Genomic DNA, 26,779 nt, shown 5'->3' on the forward strand with positions numbered 1-26,779 from the left:
ACAGGACACGAGTCTGGGGTTCTCATACAAACTGGTCGAGGCCAGTCTTTATTGTGCCAAATGAATATAACTAATCATAAACCAAAACCCTAGCCCGTCTGGGCAATAACTAAACAGTAGGTACCCTCACTACCAGGACGGTAGGGCCTACTGCCCACACCGTCAACAACAGCACGTGCACAGTACTTACAGGGTTGTCATACAGTGTCTCTGGACATGATAGCCTGCATGCCTACTTCCCCAGGTGTGAGACACTCAGCTACAACTGAACACAGCTTATATCAGCCAGTTCCAGCTGTGTTCCCAGACTCGTTCTCATTCATTCATTACCGCATATGTGTCACATAAATTATACTTTATTCTTATATAGTAAGCGTCCTTGTATTCCACTATCTGATTTTTCTGATATATATATTTATAGTCTCTCTTTGTAGACCATCATTTACTTTATCTAGACACATGTATTATTATTAGTTCTTACTTCTTATCCCATTATTAGTAAAAACCTATAAATACATAATCTAGTAATACATCTTTTAAAACAATACATGAGCACATGTTGTATAGCCCATATAAAACTTATATAAATACATCATAATAGTGTATATGACATCACTTAAGTTTTACAATGAATGAACACTTTGTATACAAAAACGAAATATATAAATACGACTAAAATACCCCAATGAATATATCTATTCTCAACCCATATACATTAGTACATTTAAGTGCATTACAAATAGAATTGAGAGAAGTCTATACCTTAAAGGGGAAGCACTGAAATCAGTAGATGTAACATCTGTGCCACTTGTATTATAGTAACAACGGGGTCTGCATCTCCTGTATATAGAAACAACGGGGTCTGCATCTCCTGTATATAGAAACAACGGGGTCTGCATCTCCTGTATATAGAAACAACGGGGTCTGCATCTCCTGTATATAGTAACAACGGGGTCTGCATCTCCTGTATATAGAAACAACGGGGTCTGCATCTCCTGTATATAGAAACAACGGGGTCTGCATCTCCTGTATATAGTAACAACGGGGTCTGCATCTCCTGTATATAGAAACAACGGGGTCTGCATCTCCTGTATATAGAAACAACGGGGTCTGCATCTCCTGTATATAGAAACAACGGGGTCTGCATCTCCTGTATATAGAAACAACGGGGTCTGCATCTCCTGTATATAGAAACAACGGGGTCTGCATCTCCTGTATATAGAAACAACGGGGTCTGCGCCACCTGTATATAGAAACAACGGGGTCTGCGCCACCTGTATTATAGTAACAATGGGGTCTGCATCTCCTGTATATAGTAACAACGGGGTCTGCATCTCCTGTATATAGAAACAACGGGGTCTGCGCCACCTGTATTATAGTAACAATGGGGTCTGCATCTCCTGTATATAGTAACAACGGGGTCTGCATCTCCTGTATATAGAAACAACGGGGTCTGCGCCACCTGTATTATAGTAACAATGGGGTCTGCATCTCCTGTATATAGTAACAACTGAGTCTGCCCACCTGTATTATAGTAACAACTGAGTCTGCACCACCTGTATTATAGTAACAACTGAGTCTGCCCACCTGTATCATAGTAACAACGGAGTCTGCGCCACCTGTATCATAGTAACAACGGAGTCTGCGCCACCTGTATCATAGTAACAACGGAGTCTGCGCCACCTGTATCATAGTAACAACGGAGTCTGCGCCACCTGTATTATAGTAACAACGGAGTCTGCGCCACCTGTATTATAGTAACAACGGAGTCTGCGCCACCTGTATTATAGTAACAACTGAGTCTGCGCCACCTGTATTATAGTAACAACTGAGTCTGCGCCACCTGTATTATAGTAACAACTGAGTCTGCGCCACCTGTATTATAGTAACAACTGAGTCTGCGCCACCTGTATTATAGTAACAACTGAGTCTGCACCACCTGTATTATAGTAACAACTGAGTCTGCACCACCTGTATCATAGTAACAACTGAGTCTGAGCCACCTGTATTATAGTAACAACTGAGTCTGCACCACCTGTATTATAGTAACAACTGAGTCTGCACCACCTGTATTATAGTAACAACTGAGTCTGCACCACCTGTATTATAGTAACAACTGAGTCTGCACCACCTGTATTATAGTAACAACTGAGTCTGCGCCACCTGTATTATAGTAACAACTAAGTCTGCGCCACCTGTATTATAGTAACAACTAAGTCTGCGCCACCTGTATTATAGTAACAATGGGGTCTGCGCCACCTGTATTATAGTAACAACTGAGTCTGCGCCACCTGTATTATAGTAACAACTAAGTCTGCGCCACCTGTATTATAGTAACAATGGGGTCTGCGCCACCTGTATTATAATAACAACTGAGTCTGCGCCACCTGTATTATAGTAATAATGGGGTCTGCGCCACCTGAATTATAATAACAACTGAGTCTGCGCCACCTGTATTATAGTAATAATGGGGTCTGCACCACCTGTATTATAGTAACAACTGAGTCTGCACCACCTGTATTATAGTAACAACTGAGTCTGCGCCACCTGTATTATAGTAACAACTAAGTCTGCGCCACCTGTATTATAGTAACAATGGGGTCTGCGCCACCTGTATTATAGTAACAACTGAGTCTGCGCCACCTGTCTTATAGTAACAACTAAGTCTGTGCCACCTGTATTATAGTAACAATGGGGTCTGCGCCACCTGTATTATAATAACAACTGAGTCTGCGCCACCTGTATTATAGTAATAATGGGGTCTGCACCACCTGTATTATAGTAACAACGGAGACTGCACCACCTGTATTATAGTAACAACTGAGTCTGCATCACCTGTATTATAGTAACAACTGAGTCTGCGCCACCTGTATTAAAGTAACATCTGAGTCTGCACCACCTGTATTATAGTAACATCTGAGTCTGCACCACCTGTATTATAGTAACAACGGAGTCTGCACCACCTGTATTATAGTAATAACAGGGTCTGCACCACCTGTATTATAGTAACAACGGAGACTGCACCACCTGTATTATAGTAACAACTGAGTCTGCATCACCTGTATTATAGTAACAACGGAGTCTGCACCACCTGTATTATAGTAACAACGGAGACTGCACCACCTGTATTATAGTAACAACTGAGTCTGCACCACCTGTATTATAGTAACAACTGAGTCTGCACCACCTGTATTATAGTAACAACTGAGTCTGCACCACCTGTATTATAGTAACAACTGAGTCTGCGCCACCTGTATTATAGTAACAACTGAGTCTGCGCCACCTGTATTAAAGTAACATCTGAGTCTGCGCCACCTGTATTATAGTAACAACGGAGTCTGCACCACCTGTATTATAGTAATAACAGGGTCTGCACCACCTGTATTATAGTAACAACGGAGACTGCACCACCTGTATTATAGTAACAACTGAGTCTGCATCACCTGTATTATAGTAACAACGGAGTCTGCACCACCTGTATTATAGTAACAACGGAGACTGCACCACCTGTATTATAGTAACAACTGAGTCTGCACCACCTGTATTATAGTAACAACTGAGTCTGCACCACCTGTATTATAGTAACAACGGAGTCTGCACCACCTGTATTATAGTAACAACGGAGACTGCACCACCTGTATTATAGTAACAACGGAGTCTGCACCACCTGTATTATAGTAACAACGGAGTCTGCACCACCTGTATTATAGTAACAACTGAGTCTGCACCACCTGTATTATAGTAACAACTGAGTCTGCGCCACCTGTATTATAGTAACAACTGAGTCTGCGCCACCTGTATTATAGTAACAACAGAGTCTGCGCCACCTGTATTATAGTAACAACTGAGTCTGCGCCACCTGTATTATAGTAACAACGGAGTCTGCGCCACCTGTATTATAGTAACAACGGAGTCTGCGCCACCTGTATTATAGTAACAACGGAGTCTGCGCCACCTGTATTATAGTAACAACTGAGTCTGCGCCACCTGTATTATAGTAACAACTGAGTCTGCGCCACCTGTATTATAGTAACAACTGAGTCTGCGCCACCTGTATTATAGTAACAACTGAGTCTGCGCCACCTGTATTATAGTAACAACTGAGTCTGCGCCACCTGTATTATAGTAACAACTGAGTCTGCGCCACCTGTATTATAGTAACAACTGAGTCTGCGCCACCTGTATTATAGTAACAACGGAGTCTGCGCCACCTGTATTATAGTAACAACGGAGTCTGCGCCACCTGTATTATAGTAACAACGGAGTCTGCGCCACCTGTATTATAGTAACAACTGAGTCTGCGCCACCTGTATTATAGTAACAACTGAGTCTGCGCCACCTGTATTATAGTAACAACGGAGTCTGCGCCACCTGTATTATAGTAACAACGGAGTCTGCGCCACCTGTATTATAGTAACAACTGAGTCTGCGCCACCTGTATTATAGTAACAACTAAGTCTGCGCCACCTGTATTATAGTAACAACTAAGTCTGAGCCACCTGTATTATAGTAACAACTGAGTCTGCGCCACCTGTATTATAGTAACAACGGAGTCTGCACCACCTGTATTATAGTAACAACTGAGTCTGCGCCACCTGTATTATAGTAACAACGGAGTCTGCACCACCTGTATTATAGTAACAACGGAGTCTGCACCACCTGTATTATAGTAACAACTGAGTCTGCACCACCTGTATTACAGTAATAACGGGGTCTGCACCACATGTATTATAGTAACAACTGAGTCTGCACCACCTGTATTATAGTAACAACAGGGTCTGCACCACCTGTATTACAGTAATAACGGGGTCTGCACCACCTGTATTATAGTAACAACAGGGTCTGCACCATCTGTATTACAGTAATAACGGAGTCTGCACCACATGTATTATAGTAACAACTGAGTCTGCACCACCTATATTATAGTAACGGGGTCTGCACCACATGTATTATAGTAACAACTGACTCTGCGCCACCTGTATTATAGTAATAACGGGGTCTGCGCCACCTGTATTATAGTAACAACTAAGTCTGCACCACATGTATTATAGTAACAACTGAGTCTGCACCACCTGTATTACAGTAATAACGGGGTCTGCATCACCTGTATTATAGTAACAACAGGGTCTGCACCATCTGTATTATAGTAACAACGGGGTCTGCGCCACCTGTATTATAGTAACAACGGAGTCTGCACCACCTGTATTATAGTAACAACTAAGTCTGCCCCACTGTATTATAGTAACAACTAAGTCTGCACCACCTGTATTATAGTAACAACAGAGTCTGCACCACCTGTATTATAGTAACAACAGGGTCTGCACCACCTGTATTACAGTAATAACGGGGTCTGCACCACCTGTATTATAGTAACAACAATGTCTGCACCACCAGTATTATAGTAACAATGTCTGCACCACCTGTATTATAGTAACAACAATGTCTGCACCACCTGTATTATAGTAACAACAATGTCTGCACCACCTGTATTACAGTAACAACGGGGTCTGCGCCACCTGTATTATAGAAACAACTGAGTCTGCGCCACCTGTATTATAGTAACAACGGAGTCTGCGCCACCTGTATTATAGTAATAACGGGGTCAGCACCCTCTGAATTATGCAAATAGGACACCATAGTGCATCCCACCCGCTCAGTGATAACACAGAACCACAGTCACTGTTGCCAACGTTAAAATAAAAAACAAGGAACTGATGAGTGACAAAGAAGCCCAAACCAATCCAAAATAGCCCAACGTAATGTGGGGGCACGTGGGTGGGGGTCATTTAATGAAAACCACAAATGTTTATGTCCATTTCATTAAAATACATATAAAGATTTATACATCTCCCTTTAATTTCTTTCCCGTCCGCTCCTTCATCCTCCCGCTCGGTATTATGGGAGAGAGACGTCATGGCGCCTCTCCCTCCACCCACTGCGGGAGCCGGAAGGATGCAGCAGCCAATGAGAGTCTGTCTGAGTCTCATTGGCTGCCAAAACAAACGCGCACTACGAGCGCACTACCCGGCGGTGCGATTTGGCACTGCGTAGTGCGGTCCACACTGCACATACTGACAGAGGTGACCGGGGCCGAGGCCGGCGGTGCCACTGGTCCGACGATGCTACGAAACTGATTGGTGGGCGGGGGGGTTGGGTTCTGTGTGCTCAGAACCCCCCCTGCGTGCACACATGCCCCCTCTATGTAATTATACCTGCAGGGAGGAAGACTGTCATTACCAGTTACTACAGATTAGCACCAGGACTGTCACCATCCTACCTGCCCTCCCCTGCAGCAGTCTCCCCGGTGTCTCTCTGCTCCTATTGTGCCCCCTCTCCCCGGCAGCAGCAGCAGCAGCAGAGGATGAGACAATGACTGAGTGACTCTGTGTCTACAGCGCTGCCCGGAGGAGATCACGTGATAAATAGGGGGCAGGGCTCAGACCAGGAGAAAATGGCCGCCGCTCCCATAGTAACTGCCGAGCCTGGTATACAAGAAAATGGCCGCCCACCTCCTGCACTGGGGACATGTGTGGTCAAAGTTATTACAGAGGGGATCACATGATGCCACAGATTCCTATGGGGAGTGGGCGGGGTGGAAGAAGCGGCAGCCAATCGTACGGCCAGGCTGTAATGAGGCGGCTCCGCCCACCCGCCGTCTCTATGGCTGCAGCCGTCGCCCCCTCCCTGATAATGAGTTGACGGACGAAGCGAACAGCCAATCAGATTGCACAAAATACACAACGGGGAGAAAGAGTGAGAGATCCTAACACGTGACGGTGCGGAGAGGGCGGGGCTACATATCGAGAGATTCCAGATACCTCAGCCGCCATTTTATCCATCCGGCAACATCTCTGGTGATTATGTCATGTGACTTCTTATATGATATCTGTGATATTATTATTATTATTATATAGGGGGGATATTACTATTACTATATAGGGGAGAGGGGACTGTACAGTGATATATGAGGGAGAATAACACAGCTCCCAGCACACACTGATATGTGGTATTATTATTATATAGGGGGGAGGGGACTGTACAGTGATATGAGTGGGAATAACACAGCTCCCAGCACACACTGATATGTGGTATTATTATTATATAAGGGGGAGGGGACTGTACAGTGATATGAGTGGGAATAACACAGCTCCCAGCACACACTGATATGTGGTATTATTATTACATAGGGGAGAGGGGACCGTACAGTGATATATGAGGGGGAATAACACAGCTCCTGGCACACACTGATATGTGGTATTATTATTATATAGGGGGGAGGGGACTGTACAGTGATATGAGTGGGAATAACACAGCTCCCAGCACACACTGATATGTGGTATTATTATTATATAAGGGGGAGGGGACTGTACAGTGATATGAGTGGGAATAACACAGCTCCCAGCACACACTGATATGTGGTATTATTATTATATAAGGGGGAGGGGACTGTACAGTGATATGAGTGGGAATAACACAGCTCCCAGCACACACTGATATGTGGTATTATTATTATATAGGGGGGAGGGGACCGTACAGTGATATATGAGGGGGAATAACACAGCTCCCAGCACACACTGATATGTGATGTTATTATTATATAGGGGAGAGGGGACCGTACAGTGATATGAGGGGGAATAACACAGCTCCCAGCACACACTGATATGTGGTATTATTATGATATAGGGAGAGGGAACTGTACAGTGATGTATGAGGGGGAATAACACAGCTCCCAGCACACACTGATATGTGGTATTATTATATAGGGGTAGGGGACTGTACAGTGATATATGAGGGGGAATAACACAGCTCCCAGCACACACTGATATGTGGTATTATTATTACATAGGGGAGAGGGGACTGTACAGTGATATATGAGGGGGAATAACACAGCTCCCAGCACACACTGATATGTGGTATTATTATTATATAGGGGATAGGGGACTGTACAGTGATATATGAGGGGGAATAACACAGCTCCCGGCACACACTGATATGTGGTATTATTATTATATAGGGGGGAGGGGACTGTACAGTGATATGAGTGGGAATAACACAGCTCCCAGCACACACTGATATGTGGTTTTATTCTATAGGGGAGAGGGGACTGTACAGTGATATATGAGGGGAATAACACAGCTCCCAGCACACACTGATATGTGGTATTATTATATAGGGGGGAGGGGACCGTACAGTGATATATGAGGGGGAATAACACAGCTCCCAGCACACACTGATATGTGATGTTATTATTATATAGGGGAGAGGGGACCGTACAGTGATATATGAGGGGGAATAACACAACTCCAAGCACACACTGATATGTGGTATTATTATATAGGGAGAGGGAACTGTACAGTGATGTATGAGGGGGAATAACACAGCTCCCAGCACACACTGATATGTGGTATTATTATATAGGGGTAGGGGACTGTACAGTGATATATGAGGGGGAATAACACAGCTCCCAGCTCACACTGATATGTGTATTATTATTATATAGCGGAGAGGGGACTGTACAGTGATATATGAGGGGGAATAACACAGTTCCCAGCACACACTGATATGTGGTATTATTATATATAGGGAGAGGGGACTGTACAGTGATATATGAGGGGGAATAACACAGCTCCCAGCACACACTGATATGTGGTATTATTATTACATAGGGGAGAGGGGACTGTACAGTGATATATGAGGGGGAATAACACAGCTCCCAGCACACACTGATATGTGGTATTATTATATATAGGGAGAGGGGACTGTACAGTGATATATGAGGGGGAATAACACAGCTCCCAGCACACACTGATATGTGGTATTATTATTACATAGGGGAGAGGGGACTGTACAGTGATATATGAGGGGGAATAACACAGCTCCCAGCACACACTGATATGTGGTATTATTATTATATAGAGGAGAGGGGACTGTACAGTGATATATGAGGGGGAATAACACAGCTCCCGGCACACACTGATATGTGGTATTATTATTATATAGGGGGGAGGGGACTGTACAGTGATATGAGTGGGAATAACACAGCTCCCAGCACACACTGATATGTGGTTTTATTCTATAGGGGAGAGGGGACTGTACAGTGATATATGAGGGGAATAACACAGCTCCCAGCACACACTGATATGTGGTATTATTATTATATAGGGGGGAGGGGACCATACAGTGATATATGAGGGGGAATAACACCGCTCCCAGCACACACTGATATGTGATGTTATTATTATATAGGGGAGAGGGGACCGTACAGTGATATATGAGGGGGAATAACACAGCTCCCAGCACACACTGATATGTGGTATTATTATATAGGGAGAGGGAACTGTACAGTGATGTATGAGGGGGAATAACACAGCTCCCAGCACACACTGATATGTGGTATTATTATATAGGGGTAGGGGACTGTACAGTGATATATGAGGGGGAATAACACAGCTCCCAGCTCACACTGATATGTGATATTATTATTATATAGGGGAGAGGGGACTTTACAGTGATATATGAGGGGGAATAACACAGCTCCCAGCACACACTGATATGTGGTATTATTATATAGGGGGGAGGGGACTGTACAGTGATATATGAGGGGGAATAACACAGCTCCCAGCACACACTGATATGTGGTATTATTATTACATAGGGGAGAGGGGACTGTACAGTGATATATGAGGGGAATAACACAGCTCCCAGCACACACTGATATGTGGTATTATTATTATATAGGGGGGAGGGGACTGTACAGTGATATGAGGGGGAATAACACAGCTCCCAGCACACACTGATATGTGGTTTTATTCTATAGGGGAGAGGGGACCGTACAGTGATATATGAGGGGGAATAACACAGCTCCCAGCACACACTGATATGTGGTATTATTATTATATAGGGGAGAGGGGACTGTACAGTGATATATGAGGGGGAATAACACAGCTCCCGGCACACACTGATATGTGGTATTATTATTATATAGGAGAGAGGGGACCGTACAGTGATATATGAGGGGGAATAACACAGCTCCCAGCACACACTGATGTGTGGTATTATTATATAGGGGAGAGGGGACTGTACAGTGATATATGAGGGGGAATAACACAGCTCCCAGCACACACTGATATGTCGTATTATTTTATAGGGGAGAGGGGACTGTACAGTGATATATGAGGGGGGATAACACAGCTCCCAGCACACACTATGTGCTATTATTATATAGGAGAGGGGGGACCGTACAGTGATATATGACGGGGAATAACACAGCTCCCAGCACACACTGATATGTGGTATTATTATATAGGAGGAGAGAGGACTGTACAGTGATATATGAGGGGGAATAACACAGCTCCCAGCACACACTGATATGTGGTATTATTAATATATAGGGGGGAGGGGACCGTACAGTGATATATGAGGGGGGATAACACAGCTCCCAGCACACACTAATATGTGGTATTATTATATAGGGGGAGGGGACTGTACAGTGATATATGAGGGGGAATAACACAGCTCCCAGCACACACTGATATGTGGTATTATTATTATATAGGGAAGAGGGGACGGTACAGTGATATATGAGGGGGGATAACACAGCTCCCAGCACACACTGATATGTGGTATTATTATTATATAGGGTAGAGGGGACTGTACAGTGATATATGAGGGGGAATAACACAGCTCCCAGCCACACACTGATATGTGGTATTATTATAAAGGGGAGAGTCCAGGATTGCGCATTGGTATGTAAGTGTGGCCGTTATCAGCCATACTTGGGCAGAAGTCAGGGATTCTACTGTGCGTTTGTCTTTTTTCAAACTATCAAAACAAGTTTGTAGTGACATAATGTTTATGTGGCTATTTATAATTTGCCAGTGTCTGTGAGGGCCGTGAACAAATCTCTGCTTCCCCTTGTACTGTTCCATAGTAAACTTATAGTGGTGTCTGTCAGACTTCTCTTGTAGCACGCACAAAATACCACATTTAGTACTAGCTGGGATACCCGACATTACCTTGGTTGAAGAATGGACCTTGAAGAACTGCAGCCTTCCTCTTTTACTTTGTCCTCTCCTATAACCCCATTCCATTGATCCTGAGAAGGATTCTCACTGTGTGCTAACATGCTTTAGCCCTGAAAAGGACCTATCGATCCATTTATATAGAGTATGTAGACACTGTTACCTCAATACTGAGGAGTGATTCTCTCTTCAGTGGCTGCTTGCCTCTCTTGCTGAGCTGCCAAGTGTGCTTGTACTTCCTCTGAGGTCTCCTCACCTCTTGCCTCTCACTAACTTCTAGCAGCTGAGTAGCTGCAACCCAGACTGGATGGTTATTTTGGTGGCATGGCTTTTCTGAAACTTAGTCTTTGGTTGTGCTTTAAGAGTGAATAGTCCTGAATAGGTCCACACTTTTAAAGGTTGAGATGAGAAAAGAACTAAACATAGATTGAATGTGTTATACTAAATGGAGAAAGCTTTGACAAGCAACACAGAAGTCATTCACACCTGGATAACAATGCAATTTAGGAGTAAATGGCAGTGGAGGCAGCCGTATTCTGACTGTTTGGAATGTGGTATATTAGGAGCAGAGTGACTTACAGGACATAAATCAGTATAGCTTCCCAAATCACTGCAAATTCAGAAATCATTGCCAGCAGAAATCTCTACAGACCAACGGAAATGTGCTTGGAGGAAATCAGTAACTGTCCGTGCAGGTGCAGTGTGACAGTTGGAGGTAATTAGTAATGGTCAGTGAAGGTGTAGTGTGACAGTTGGAGGTAATTAGTAACTGTCATTGTAGGTGCAGTGTGACAGTTGGCGGTAATTAGTAACGGTTAGTGAAGGTGTAGTATGACAGTTGGAGGTGATTAGTAACTGTCAGTGCATGTGAAAAAATAAGCACTCCTCCTCTGAGGTATAGGGAATAGTCAACAGCCGTCAAATCTTCAATAATAGTGTGTAGGTCACAAAGATTTATTTAAGCTGCACCTCATTAAGTTTGGATCGTGGGGAGAATACGTTTTTCTTCTACTTCTAACTGTCAGTGCAGGTGCAGTGTGACAGTTGATCCTCTGACTCACTGCTCTCCCGTTGGAGTTCTTCCTGCCCCCCACTGGTACATAGCATGTGCCTTGAGATCAGTGCTGTTTAAGACACTGGAAACCATCCAGAGCAAACTTGCTTAAACTAAAATTTCAAATGAGAGACTCAACGGCCTACTTGATAGGCATCATGTTAGGTCTCCATGGTCTGACGACCTTCAGACTTATCCAGAAACCTAATCCTGTTCAAACTACACCACAATGCTGAATTTAGTTGAGCTAGGTACAAAACTCTGGCCATGTATAAAGGACATACAGACAGACACACACTTTCTCGCGTATTATATGGATATGGTCTTTAGAGCAGCTGTAGTTAGTCTTCCACACTGATATTCTTCTGTTTACTTGTATCATTTATTGGTATTTACGTGTTATTTTAGTGTTTTATAAGGTAAAGCAATGACTGATCTAAAGGCAGAAGAGATAGAGGGAGAAGAGGAGGCATATATGATGGGTATCATAAGAAAACAAAGTATTCCTATAATGGGGCACACACGGACTAATCTCAATAAAGTAATGTTTATTGTTGACCCATCTAACTAATATTAAAATATAACTTTTATTATATCCTTATAAAATAATTAGGCGAAATAAAGTCACTATTTAAAATAAATAAATATATTAATTATGATCCTTATATTAAAACTATAGGTCTCCACTATAGCTAGCTCCTGTTCAAATATATTCAGGGTTATAGATCATTTGGTGTCACTATTAATCATATGGTGTGCGTCAGTAAGTACTCATACACTACTAAACCATATCTAGATTATGTTGTACAATATTCTACAAATGGTATCAAAATGTGAAAAAATTACTTATGAGAAAAACTATCTGTTAGGGCTCATTGATTCTACTCTGACGCCGGACAGCGCTCAGTGTGTAACATTAGCCACACAATTATGTATTCTCATTGCATCAACTAAGTGAACAAGAGGTATTTTCGTGATGTACCTCTTTTTATTAATATCACAAATATTACTACTACGCTCACTCTTGTAAGCAGTGTTATTTTAACCAAAACAGGTGGCAATCATTATAGAGATATTCACTCTTTCATTTCTGCCCTCATAATTGGTATGACCACACTGCTATTCAGCTGCCATTAGTACTAGACTGTTGTAAACCATTCCAGGAGACTACCACATGAAGCTGATTGAGAGAATGCCAAGAGTGTGCAAAGCTGTCATCCAAGCAAAAGGCGACTACTTTGAGGAATCTAAAGTATAAAACATATATTGATTTGTTTAACACTTTTTTTGTTTACAACATAATTCTACATGTGTTCTTTCATAGTTTTGATGTCTTCAGTATTAATCTACTATGTTGAAAATAATTTAAATAAACAAAAACATTGAATGAGAAGGTGTGTCCAAACTTTTGACTGGTACTGTATAGTAATGATACAAGGACATGACTGGGGAGGTGAAGGGATCTGGAAGTGACAGTGACATCACTTTTTATTTATATATAATATAAATATATATAATAATAATACTGGGATATGACTAGGGAGGTGAGGGGAATTGGGAGTGTCACAGTGACATCATTTATGTATATAGTAATAATACAGGCACATGACTGGGGAGGTGAGGGGATCTGTGAGTATCAGTGACATCACTTAGATCTATAGTAATAATACATGGACATGACTGGGGAGGTAAGGGGATCTGGGAGTGTCACAGTGACATCACTTATGTCTATAGTAATAATACAGGGACTTGACTTGGGAGGTGAGGGGATCTGGGACTGTTACAGTGATATATGGGAGTGTATGCAGTGATATTTGGTGTCTCCCCCAATACACAGGATTACACAGTAGTGAAGAAGACATCCAATTGCTGTGAGACACCCAGCAGCTTTCCCCATGAGTCAGGAGGACTGAGCAGGACCCAACGCCCCATCACGGTGCCTCCACCTCACTCACTGATACATATGAGAGACAATGACCAGAAGATCCTGGAACTCACCAACAAGATCATTCAGCTGCTGACTGGAGAGGTGACTGCTGGGAATGGGACATTATACAGTAACACCAAGGGATGTGTCTGGGTGATGACTAGAGAGGTGACTGCTGGGAATGGGACACTATACAGTAACACCAGGGGATGTGTCTGGTGATGACTGGAGAGGTGACTGCTGGGAATGGGACATTATACAGTAACACTGGGGGATGTGTCTGGATGATGACTGTATCATTGTGTGTTTCAGGTTCCTATAAGGGGTCAGGATGTCACTGTCTATGTCTCCATGCAGGAGGGGGAGTATATAGAGGAACACAAGGGTCTGTACAAGGACGTGATGATGGAGAATCACCGGCCCCTCACATCACTGGGTAAGGGGAGACTGTCATGTATTGTACAGGGGAGAGCAGGTATGGGGATCCCCTATATACACATCATCTGATAATCACATATATACAATGTACTTAGTCACTGTGTGTCTCCTACAGATGGACCCAGTAACAGAAATACCCCAGAGAGATGTTCTCCTCCTCTGTATTCACAGGATTGTACAGAGGAGAATCACAGGATCCCACAGGAGCATCAGGTAGATGGGATTTAGGGTCTCACCAATATACCACAGTGACTTTCTCTATATAGTCTGTAGAGCAATTGTGTGTGCCTTATACACAGATATTATACTGTTTATCTAAATCAGTGGTTCTCAAACTCGGTCCTAAGGACCCCATACAGCTCACATTTTCCAGATCACCCAGCAGGTGCACAGGTATATTCATTAGTCACTGACACATTTTAAGAGATCCACAGATGGAGATAATTATTTTATTTGTGATTATTTGAGGAGACCTGGAAACCATGCACAGCTTGGGGTCCTGAGGACCGAGTTTGAGAACCTGTGGTCTAAATGAAATCAGACAGAATTTTTTTGGGGTCATTTAGAGTGAAGATTTTGCTGATTTTAAAGTTGAAGATATAGAGGGAGAAGAAGAGATGTATACGACTGATAACATGACAGAAGATATAGAGGGAGAAGATGAGACGTATTTGACTATAAAGAATGCAGAATATACAGAGGTAGAAGAAGAGACGTATGTGACTGATATGAAGGCAGAAGATATAGAGGGAGAAGAAGAGACGTATGTGACTGATATAAAGGCAGAAGATATAGAGGGAGAAGGAGAGTCGTATGTGACTGATATGAAGGCAGAAGATATAGAGGGAGAAGAAGAGATGTATATGTTGGGTGATCAGCAGTGTAAGGAGGAGACAATCCCTACAGATATCAGCTCAGGTGAGTAATGAACACTTATTACAGAAAAGAGTCACATTCTACTTTGTCATTTTCTACAACAATCTCTTATTCTACACCCTTCTCTGCCAGTACAAACTAATGAGGGAAATGTATCCGCCCAGTGGGGGAGCCATCAGACTCCTGCTCTCCCCCTCACATCATGTCACTGTGTGTTACCAGCCCAGAGATCTGTCCAGTCTCCTCCCCACACTCTCTGGTGTATCTCATACATCAGGATCCATCAGCCCCTTATTATACTCCTGTTCTTCCCCTCACATCATGTCACTGTGTGTTACCAGCCCAGATATCTGTGCAGCCACTTCCACACTTTCTCCTCCTCACATCATGGAAGGACTCAGGAGAGTGCGCTGTTGGTGGGCCCTCAGCATGGGGGTCATCACAAGGGCCTGAAGCTCAGGCGGCATTCCCGCTGGCTCCGGACACTGGGCGCCGCCATGTTGGACCTGGTCAGCTTACTGCTATTTCCCAGTGGCAGCCAGGCTAATGTCCACCTGACTGCACTAGCCAATTAACGCGTTGACCCAGGGTATAACTATCCTTCTTTGATAACATTTTGTGCCTTAGCTACGTTGCTACTAGACGTCCAAGGCTCCAGCTCCCTGGCTAGCTGTCTGCAGTTCACCTGATGAATCTTGCTGTGGTTCCAATCCGGCTCCAGGGTGTGCTATAGTCTGGTCCCAATCTGACTCTATTTTGTTCTATAGTCCGGTCCCAATCCGGTTTCAGTTTGTGTTATAGCCCGGTCCCAATCCACCTCCAGTTTGTGCTACAGTCCAGTCCCAATCTGGCTCCAGTTTGTGTTACAGCCCGGTCCCAATTTAGCTCCAGTTTGTGCTACAGCCCGGTCCAACCCGGCTCCAGTTTGTGCTACAATCCAGTCCCATTTGGTGGTTCATTCCAGTCTCAGTGTTTATTTCCAGTGCAATAAGAAAAAGTTATTTTAGCTGGCGCTCCCCTTCTGGAATTAATGTGACTGAGTGGTGTGTTGTGTGGTAATAACGGTAACGAGTTAGACTTTAAAGATTTGTTGAATGTGACTTGACCACCCCTTAAGGGTCCAAATCTTTTGACACCCTGTTTGACTCCATAGTTGCTGGGAAGGTTTTTATCATTATCATTGGTTCGGGAAACTTCCATTCCCATCAAGGCTCTGCCTAATCCTGTCTTTCTCACAGCGGTGGACGGGAGCCGCATTCAATGAGGTCTCGTTACTCATTCCACTACTAGAGCTGCTAGTTATTCCCAAAGCTACTCATCGTCTTGTTCTCTGTCTTCCATGGCTACAACTTCATAATCCTCAGTTTGATTGGCCTACAACACAGCTTAAGTCATGGGGTGCCTCTTGTTTCCAGTCTTGCTGGTCTCGTGTGATTCCTCTACGTTTAATCCAGTCTGGCCTTCTTTGATACACAAGATGGTCATTGCAAAGATCAAATGGCATGATTAAATATTTGTAATGTCCCTGCTGTATTCCAGCACTTTGTAAACGAGATTTTCAGAGACATCTTGTATCTCTATGTAGTTGTTTACTTAAGATGACATTCTTATATTCTCCAGAGACCTGGAGTTCCATCGGTAGTATGTGAAAAAAGTTCTGCAGCGTCTTCGTATCAATCATCTCTATGGTAAACTGTCCAAGTGTATCTTTGAAGTACCCAAAATTCCATTTTGCTACATTATTTCCGGGAATAATCTTCAAATGGATCCTGAAAAGTCAAGTGCCATTCGAGACTGGCCACAGCCCTCCACCTTGAAGGCGGTCACTATTATCGCAAGTAGATAAAAAAATTCTTCTGTGGTAACCCCGATGACAGCCTTAACAAAGAAGAGAGCCAATCCTTTGCACTGGTCTCCTGAAGCCATCTCTGCTTTTCATGTTTTAAAAAAAGCTTTTACCTCTGCACCATTCCTCTGTCAGCCTGATTTGGAAAACCCATTCTTCCTTGAAGTCAATGCTTTGCTGTCTTATCACAGAACATGGAAGCCCGGAAGCTTCATCCATGCGGGTTTTTCTCCCAAAGATTTTCTCCTGCTGAGAAAAATTATTCAATTTGTGACCAAGAGCTCTTAGCCATCAAATTAGCCTTAGAGGAGTGGTGATACCTTTTTAGAGGATGCTAAACATCCCATAACTATTTTCTTGGTTCATAACCTGTAGCTAAAGTCAGCCCAGTGTCTCAACCCTTGGCAGTCTTCCTGGGCCTTATTCTTCTCAAGGTTCTACTACAAAATCACCTTCCACCCTGGAGTCCAAAATTGTAAGGCAGACGCTCTAACATGTGTCTACTATCCATCAGGAATCTTGTCCTATTCCCAATCCGCTTTCATTCGCCAACACCCAGGTAGCCCCTGTACCACCACCTGGTAGGATGTTCCTACATCCAGAACGCTAACAAAAATTGTCAACATGGGCTCATGGATCCTTATTCGCTGGTCATGCTGGTATCCAAAAAACGTCTATATTTCTTTCACATTCCTATTGGTGGTCTTCCATGAAATGAGATGTTCAAGAGTTTAACGCCTCATGTATCAAATGCAACCAGCATAAAAACTATCATGAAAAAGAAGTTGGTCTTCTCCAACCACTATCAATACCAAAGCAGCCACGGACCCACTTATGAATGGACTTTATTACTGCTGCCTTTCTCAAAAGGAAGTAATACTGCCTGGGTGGTGGTGGATCATTTTTCTAAAATTGCCCATTTTATTCCTTTGTCGGGTCTTCCATCAGCACCCCAGTTAGCACCCATCCTTATATTCCAGATTTTTTGTCTCCATGATCTCCCGAAGGAAATTGTCTCAGACACGGGTGTACAGTTTGTGGCCATTTTCTGGAGAGCATTGTGTTCTGCAATTCAAGTCTAATTAAAATTCTCTTCAGCATATCATCCCCAAACTAATGGTCACATGGGGACTCATGAGAGTGCGCTGTTGGTGGGCCCCCAGCGTGGTAGTGGTCTCAGGGGCCTGGTGCTCCAGTGATTTCCCGCCAGATCCGGACACTGGGCGGCGCCATGTTGGTCCCGGTCAGCTGAGCGCTATTCTCCAATTGGTGCCAGGCTAATGTCCACCTGACCACACCGGCCAATCACTGTGTAACCCAGGGTATAAATCTCTTTCTCTGACAGCATTTTGTGCCTGAGTTTCATAGCTACTAGATGTCAAAGGCTCCAGCTCCCTGGCTAGCTGTCTGCAGTACACCTGCTGATTCCTGCTGTGGTCCCAATACGGCTCCAGTGTTTGCTATTGTTTGGTACCAATCCGGCTCTAGCCTCTTGCTACGTTCCAGTCCCAATCTGGCTCCAGTTTGTGCTATAGTCTGGTCCCAATCCGGGTCAAGTTGGTGCTACATTCCAGTTCCAGTGTTTATTTCCAGTGCACCTTTCTCCTTGTTCTCTCCTGCTGCATAACATCATATACATCTTTCATCTATGAGGAAGAGCTACATATGTCCTTCCCTACTCCAAACCTCCCGAGCTATCAGTGACCAAGTATCCAAGTCTCTCCTGGGAAGTCCAGAACCCGCAGTCCTTACATACAGGAGCTGGTAGATTCCCTGAAGTCTTCTGCCGCTGGCAAACGCCTTGGCCCCGATGGGTTTACAATGTCATATTACAAAATTTTTGGACAATCGCTGCCCCTAAAATACTTTTAACCTTGTGCAGCCCAGCCCCCCTTTTTTCCTCTGTGTTTCTGTGTATATAAGGTACATATGAAGGAGATACCCCTTCTCTTGGCCTAGCACTCCTCCCACCTGCCCCAGGTGATATTATTGGTATGGGTCTTTTACGTTGCAGTACACACATTTAATTGGCTCTATTACAGGTATGTCCTAGATAATGTATTTGTGTCAGTATTAGGGATGTTAGGGGCACACCTTTTTAGGTTCACCATGACGTGGTAGGTGGGCAAACCTCTTTGGCCAAACATGTACTAAGTATCCTAACTTAAAAATACATAAAATACATGTTTGTTTCCCGGGTACCATCTTCAGTGTACTTCCATCTTTATGGTACAGCTGTCTATAAACCTATGATTATTATATTATGTCTTTTTAATAAATCAATCTTCAGTTTACACTACAAAGTGTTTTTCTTCTCTGATTTTTTTGAGATATTTTTGGAAATTATATTTTCGCTATTTTGATGGACATATAAGGATTAAAGAAACTGCTATGTGCTTGTCATCAGCTTAGTTGAAGTAAGCATGCATGTACGAATTTAGTTACATATTTACCGTCCACTTATCTGGTGTCCTGACTGGGATTTGAGGATCTGTTGTGAAGTCTTTTCTGAGGTGTCACGTTTGTGAAGAAGATCTTTTAAAGCACCTATTTCCACTCCCAGCACGGCTATAAGAACGGAACTCTTGATTTATTTACAGTATTACACTATTGTGGGGTTTTTTTTGCCTGTTTTTCATTCACATATGAGAACGGTTCTAACATTGAAGACAAATTTATTGCATACATTCGAAGTTGAACACGTTTGGAGCGCAAGACAGGTTGTGTGTATCTTGTTTCAATAATTGTTCTCCATATCAACAAACACGAATGAAGTGGGGGTACAGCACACACGTCAATTTGTACTAATTTTAAATATTACACTGCGGTATCAATGACCTACAGTGTCCCAAGATTTTTCATAAATAAGAATAACACACTGCACTACACTTGCAGTGTCACAGGATTTTTTTATGAATAAGAATAACACTGCGCTACGACTTATAGTGTCACAATACGTGGACGATAAACCGCAGTCTGGCCGGCAGTGTCACCAAACAATAATAGCGCAGCTAAGTTACTAACGCTCACACAAGAAATGCACTTTTATTTTTTTTACACTGCTGAAGAGCACCCCTGAATGAGGCAGCAGCCCCTCAATGAACAACACAGACAGCACCCTTTCTTTTTGGACAACAAAGCTCCCCTGCTGAGTGCGGACAGATCACCTGCAGAGTCACAAATACGTGGACGATAAACTGCGGCAGTGTCACGAACAATAATAGCACAGCAAAGTTGCTAACACGCGCACACACACAAAAAAAAGAAAAAAAGTACTTTTATTTTGTTCACACTAGGGAAAAGCACCCCTAATGGACTGCAGCCCTAGCCTGATGGACAAGACAACAACACAGCAGCAGCCACAGTTAATTGACAGGACAAGTGACACAACAGCTGCAGCACCCACTGAAGAAAACCCCCTTTATATACTGCAGCCTAAGCCCCTTTATGGACAACACAGCAGCAGTCTTCAGCCCAAGACCCCGACTGGGCACACACTGAGAGACTGACAAGTACTACATGTCTGCTAGCTTCTCTCCACAGCTGGAGTGAAAATGGCGCAGATCGTGGGGACCTTTATATAATCCAAAACCCGTGAGAATCCGACAGTGGGAGGATGACGCGTTTTGCCTCGTTTTCTGATCCGTCACATGAAGTTCGGTTCCGTCACATGAAGCCACTCATAGTTCAAGAAATACAGGAGAAAATGGTTTGTGGGTTCCCCTGTATTTCTATGGGAAACACCACAACTCCGCCATCATATGGCAAGTACGGTACTTAGAGTACAGTGGTATTGTCCGTGGGCATGGGTAATTTTTTTATTTTATTTTGCCAAGTCCTGGAATGCCTACATGGAGAAGAGGACCGACTGCCACCATGGAGGAGTGTGAGTGCGAGTTATTGTGTGTTAACACTAATACCACATTCGCTGTGTGTGTTTCATGTTTGTTCATTAATTCCTTTGCAGTTAGGCTAGAAGTGCCAGAATGTTGGCACTTGCGAATCTCTAATTGCCAGTAGTCCCACTGTAATGGACTATATTTATTCTATTTTTACACAATTAACCCTACACCAAAGGTACTAGGGATGTGGGGAATAACCCCAGACTATCAACCTGGGGTATATTCGGGAGGGGGAACCCCTTTTTAGGGGTGGACCTACTTCCCATGGAATCCCAGTCCTAAGCTTACTAGTTAGGGGAGTTAATGCTTTGGCCAGGGGACCCTGTGAATCATTTCCCCTTGCTGTGACATTAACCCCCAGCTAGTTAGAGCTGGTTGATGGCAATACAGGAGACCCCTATGTATTGTTTTCACTGTATTTGCTAAACTGGACTGGCACAGAAGCCCGATGCTGATTCATTGAAATATGGGGGACCCTCAAGCTGGGTTTTCCCCAATATTTCCTAAACCAGGACTGGCTCAAAAAGTGTTGGTGCATTTTATATGTAATATCCTATTGTTAGAGAATATTAATTTTGATTAATTACCTGCCCAGTTCCCACCTCTTTTTAATTGAGTACAGTTTGATGTTTTTTTTTTATAAACCCTGCTATATGCATAGGGCAACTTACACTGTCAGTAATGAGTGATACATTGTACCTTGCAGCATATTCAATGTATCAATTTGGTCATAATTCTGGGTCTTTTAACTATAGTCTTTATTGGGCAAAGTAAACTTGTCATAGAGAAAACATTCATATTACCATGTATTTTATTTCCAGCACATGGATGTAACAGCAGGAATGTCTCAGAGGAATTTCCCATGCTCTATCCAGATTGTGAGATAGAAGGCAACGAGATCACAGGATATTCCCCACGAGAAAGCCCCATTATACACCCAGTACTTCACCGTGCAGATGTGTCATCTAATCCCTCTACTCATGGGGAATGTTGTCATAACTCTGATATTGGAACTTCTAGTACAGATAAAATATTTCTCTCTTCCACAGGGAAATCTAAGGCAGGAGAGATGTCATTTCCATGCTCTGAGTGTGGGAAAGGGTTTACATACAAATCATATCTTGTTAGACATCAGAGAAGTCACACAGGTGAGAAACCATTTCCATGCTCTGAGTGTGGGAAAGGGTTTACAGAGAAATCACATCTTCTTAAGCATCAGAGACTTCACACAGGTGAGAAACCATTTCCATGCTCTGAGTGTGGGAAATGGTTTACATACAAATCATATCTTGTTAGACATCAGAGAAGTCACACAGGTGAGAAACCATTTCCATGCTCTGAGTGTGGGAAATGGTTTACAGAGAAATCACATCTTCTTAAGCATCAGAGACTTCACACAGGTGAGAAACCATTTCCATGCTCTGAGTGTGGGAAATGTTTTACACAGAAATCAGATCTTGTTACACATCAGAGAAGTCACACAGGTGAGAAACCATTTCCATGCTCGGAGTGTGGGAAATGGTTTACATACAGATCAGATCTTGTTAGACACCAGAGAAGTCACACAGGTGAGAAGCCATTTCCATGCTCCGAGTGTGGGAAATGTTTTACACGGAAAGCACAGCTTGTTTCACATCAGAGAAGTCACACAGGTCAGAAACCATTTGCATGCTCTGAGTGTGGGAAATGGTTTACAGAGAAATCACATCTTCTTAAGCATCAGAGACTTCACACAGGTGAGAAACCATTTCCATGCTCTGAGTGTGGGAAATGTTTTACACAGAAATCAGATCTTGTTACACATCAGAGAAATCACACAGGTGAGAAACCATTTCCATGTTCTGAGTGTGGGAAATGTTTTATAAAGAAATCACATCTTGATACACATCAGAAAAGTCACACAGGTGAGAAACCATTTCCATGCTCTGAGTGTGGGAAATGTTTTACAGAGAAATCACATCTTGTTACACATCAGAGACTTCACACAGGTGAGAAACCATTTCCATGCTCTGAGTGTGGGAAATGTTTTACACAGAAATCAGATCTTGTTACACATCAGAGACTTCACACAGGTGAGAAACCATTTCCATGCTCTGAGTGTGGGAAATGTTTTACACACAAATCATCTCTTGTTAATCATCATAAAATGCACAGGAGAAATGCAATGTCCGTGAACTGGGAGACCAAAAATGGAGTTGTATCAATTTTCCAAAGATGAGAAATGTTCTCTACAGAAAAAAGTGTCTTCTTTTTGACCATATTGTGTTTATACACTAAGGAGCTTATTTATAGATGGACATGAGCATTATTTCTCATACATAAAAGATGACAACAAGAAAATGTATACTTCCCTATGTAATCATACCTTTTGGGATGTAAGACCAGTCCCCACCAAGGCATACCAGTGTATGTACGTAGACCTGATGGACGTGCACTATATATAAGCATTAGGTGTATTTGTATGCAATGCGGATAATGTATTAAAAACATTTTTTTTGATAATGTATTTATTGAGTTTTTAAAAAACAAACAAACCCTGTGATGGCAACAAAGACAACACGACAAATAGAAATATGAACATAATCAGGAACCATACAGATTACATGACTGTGCATAAAAAACCAAAAGTCGTACATAAAAACAGCCATAAAAAAAGAAAAGTAGTAGAACATAGGAAACAAAAGAGAGGGGAGGATAAGGGTGAGACATACCCACCTCACACATAAATAAGGGCAATAATTTAAATCAGTCACAGTTATTTCTATCCATCAATGTAAATATGATAAATCAGAAAGAAGTCACGTTAATAAGAAAACAATTGGCGATATAAATACCAGTTGGTAGATCCAAGGAGGTGTAAGATGTGTTCTTGCTGGGAGTGGCCTAATGATACAATATAAGTACCCCATATATTATAACATCAGGTTACATTTCTCTGCACATCAGGAAGAGTGGACTGATGCTCTAAGTGTAGCATATGTAGAAGCAGAACATGAACTTGTTTGGGCCTAGAATTAGTGTTTCATCTACTTAGATAGAATCACCTTATTAGCCAGCGTGAGGACATAAAGAAATGAGGAAAGGTGTTTATGTAGAGCATGCAGACCCCAAGAAGAGAAATTCAAAACTATCAGTGCCCTGGGGTCTAGGGATCAGTGTAAACCAAACCTAGTATTGATACCAACATTTTAGAATTTTACAGGCATTGCCAGAAATTGTGAAAGAACAATACATTTTGGGCAATGGCCATATGCTTTACCTGGCCTTGAGAGATGTAAGCCCTGTGACATCATTCTAACGTGAATTTCTTGCAATTGTGCCAAATGTAGAGATTTCTGTATTTAAGTTTTTAACTCACAGTATTTGGGGTCAATTCAGTAAGAGAGAATAGTGGGCGCTAAATCCCAGCACAAAAACTTAATCTTATAAGAAACAATGGAAACTAAATGAAGAAGGGAGATTATGGGTCTACTTCAAATTGGGACGGGAAGCGGAATGACCCTACATCTACTGAAGGGGAACTATTCACTACTGGGTTGGGATGCGAAAGATGTCAGAATTCTACAAATAGCAAATTTGGCGGTTGGGTTTCAATAGAAGGAGTTAGGACTGGAAGTGGGAGGAGTAATGAGTAGAAAGGGGAGGAGTCAGCAATAATTCTTAAACGCCCCACCTAAAAGAAACACCTAGATCTGCCCCTGATGAGCGGTGTTGTTGCATCTGTTAGTTTCCAAACGAGTTATACCATGTCTGTCTACCAACTCTGGAGTCAAAAGAAAGTGACCACCTGGATCAAAGACATTTGATAGCACTAATACCAGAGGCGTCACCGGGTCTGGCGACATCCAGTGTGCACTGTACATCCCCCCTGCCTGAAAAGGGCATGGTCTAACATAAAAGGGCAGGGTCTTGCAGGAAAACCCGTTCACCTCACTCCGGAGGCATAGTTCCTCAATATATAAATTTTTCATGAATCACTCAAAAATGAAGGCTCTTATAGCAAGTGATCCTAAATAACTTGCAGATTTAAAGGCATATAACTTCAAAACCAGTGTACATATCAGCCTAAGATTTGGTGGAATTCTCTACACCTATGGCAGGATTTATAACACCACATTTTTTTGAAGGTAGAGAATGAAACTTAACATTTTTTTGTAAATTGCTTTGATTTGATGCGGAATGAGCCTACATCTACTGAAAGGGAACTATCCACTACTGGGACGGGATGCAGAATGACCCTACATCTACTGAAAGGGAACTATCCACTACTGGGACAGGATGCAGAATGCCCCTACATCTACTGAAAGGGAACTATCCAATACTGGGACGGGATGCGGAATGACCCTACATCTACTGAAAGGGAACTATCCACTACTGGGACGGGATGCGGAATGATCCCACATCTACTGAAAGGGAACTATACACTATTGGGATGGGATGCGGAATGATCCCACATCTACTGAAAGGGAACTATACACTATTGGGATGGGATGCGGAATGACCCTACATCTACTGAAAGGGAACTATGCACTACTGGGACGGGATGTGGAATGACCCCACATCTACTAAAAGGGAACTATCCACTACTGGGACGGGATGCAGAATGACCCTACATCTACTGAAAGGGAACTATCCACTACTGGAACAGGATGCGGAATGACCCTCCTTCTACTGAAGCAACTATCCACTACTAGGACAGGATGTGGAATGACCCTCCATCTACTGAAAGGGAACTATCCACTACTGTTAAAGGATGCGGAATGACCCTACATCTACTGAAAGGGAACTATCCACTACTGGGATGGGATGCGAAAGATATCAAAACAATACAAATAGCAAATTTGGCGGGGAGGAGTAATGAGTAGAAAGGGGAGGAGTCAGCAAAAATTCTTAAACCGCCCCACCTAAAAGAAACATCTAAATCCGCCCCTGATGAGCGGTGTCATTGCAACTGCTAGTTTCCAATCTTGTTTTTAATTAACTAATATATAAATATGTCACCATGGTTAGGTCCTTCTTGTTGAGATGGGATCCCAATGAGAATGGATTCATCTGTGTGTTATTTAATAATTATTTTCAACCTTTAGCCTTAGGAGTTATACTACATCATCCTGAGCGGTGTACGTGAATTTGGTATATATCCATACACAGACGCACTGTTACTGTAATCTATATTTCGCTCTGTCTAGGGTGTAATAGCTATGGCTTATTGCTCATCAGAGTCATCTTTCATTCCATAATCACAGATTATACAGCAGGTTTCTCCCTAGTCTGTAACACGCACCCAGTGAGGCTAAATCTGCCTCCTCACCCAATCCAGAGCATCATGGTAAATGCTCATTTACTATTATCATTTCTATATGGGAATAAGAAGAAACTAAGGGCCTGATTCAGAGCCGGCCGCTCTTTAAGAGCGCTTGCTCTGAATCAGGGCTTTTTTTTTGTGACCACCCACAGCTTTTGCGGGCAGCCAGGTGATGGTCGCGACTATCGGGGCTTGCGACCAGACCCTTGTGGTAGGGTTTTGTCTGTCGAAAGTCCCAGAGAGCTTCCTGCTCTAACAGGAAGCTCTAACAGGAAGCTCTCCACTGACATCACTCCTTCAGGAATGCCTCCATTTGTGTAGCCACCGCCCCGCCTACAAAACGGGGCGAGCTGTCAATCAACATCGACAGCCATCCCTTTTGTAGTGAGTCCTGGAGCGCGCAGTACCCC

General features: G+C 43.0%; 1 protein-coding gene across 4 annotated transcripts; it reads left to right on the top strand.

The window, feature by feature from the left end:
- The first annotated feature begins 6,776 nt into the window (after positions 1–6,776).
- LOC148501721 (uncharacterized) lies at positions 6,777–23,887 on the top strand. Of its 4 annotated transcripts, none has more exons than XM_088450041.1 (6): positions 6,777–6,854; positions 13,913–14,170; positions 14,315–14,438; positions 14,556–14,653; positions 15,007–15,358; positions 21,886–23,824. In XM_088450041.1, exons 2-6 carry the CDS (start codon positions 14,039–14,041, stop codon positions 23,280–23,282), a joined length of 2,103 nt encoding a protein of 700 aa, XP_088306167.1. In that variant the 5' UTR covers positions 6,777–6,854; positions 13,913–14,038; the 3' UTR covers positions 23,283–23,824. The 4 variants fall into 4 exon arrangements, with proteins under 4 accessions (XP_088306167.1, XP_088306168.1, XP_088306169.1 ...); XM_088450042.1 differs by having other exon boundaries at positions 13,913–14,104; XM_088450043.1 differs by having other exon boundaries at positions 13,913–14,104; positions 14,360–14,438.
- The last annotated feature ends 2,892 nt before the right edge of the window (positions 23,888–26,779 follow it).

Source organism: Taudactylus pleione, unplaced genomic scaffold, assembly GCF_031769625.1.
Source record: "Taudactylus pleione unplaced genomic scaffold, aTauple2 ptg000504l, whole genome shotgun sequence".
Taxonomy (NCBI): domain Eukaryota; kingdom Metazoa; phylum Chordata; class Amphibia; order Anura; family Myobatrachidae; genus Taudactylus; species Taudactylus pleione.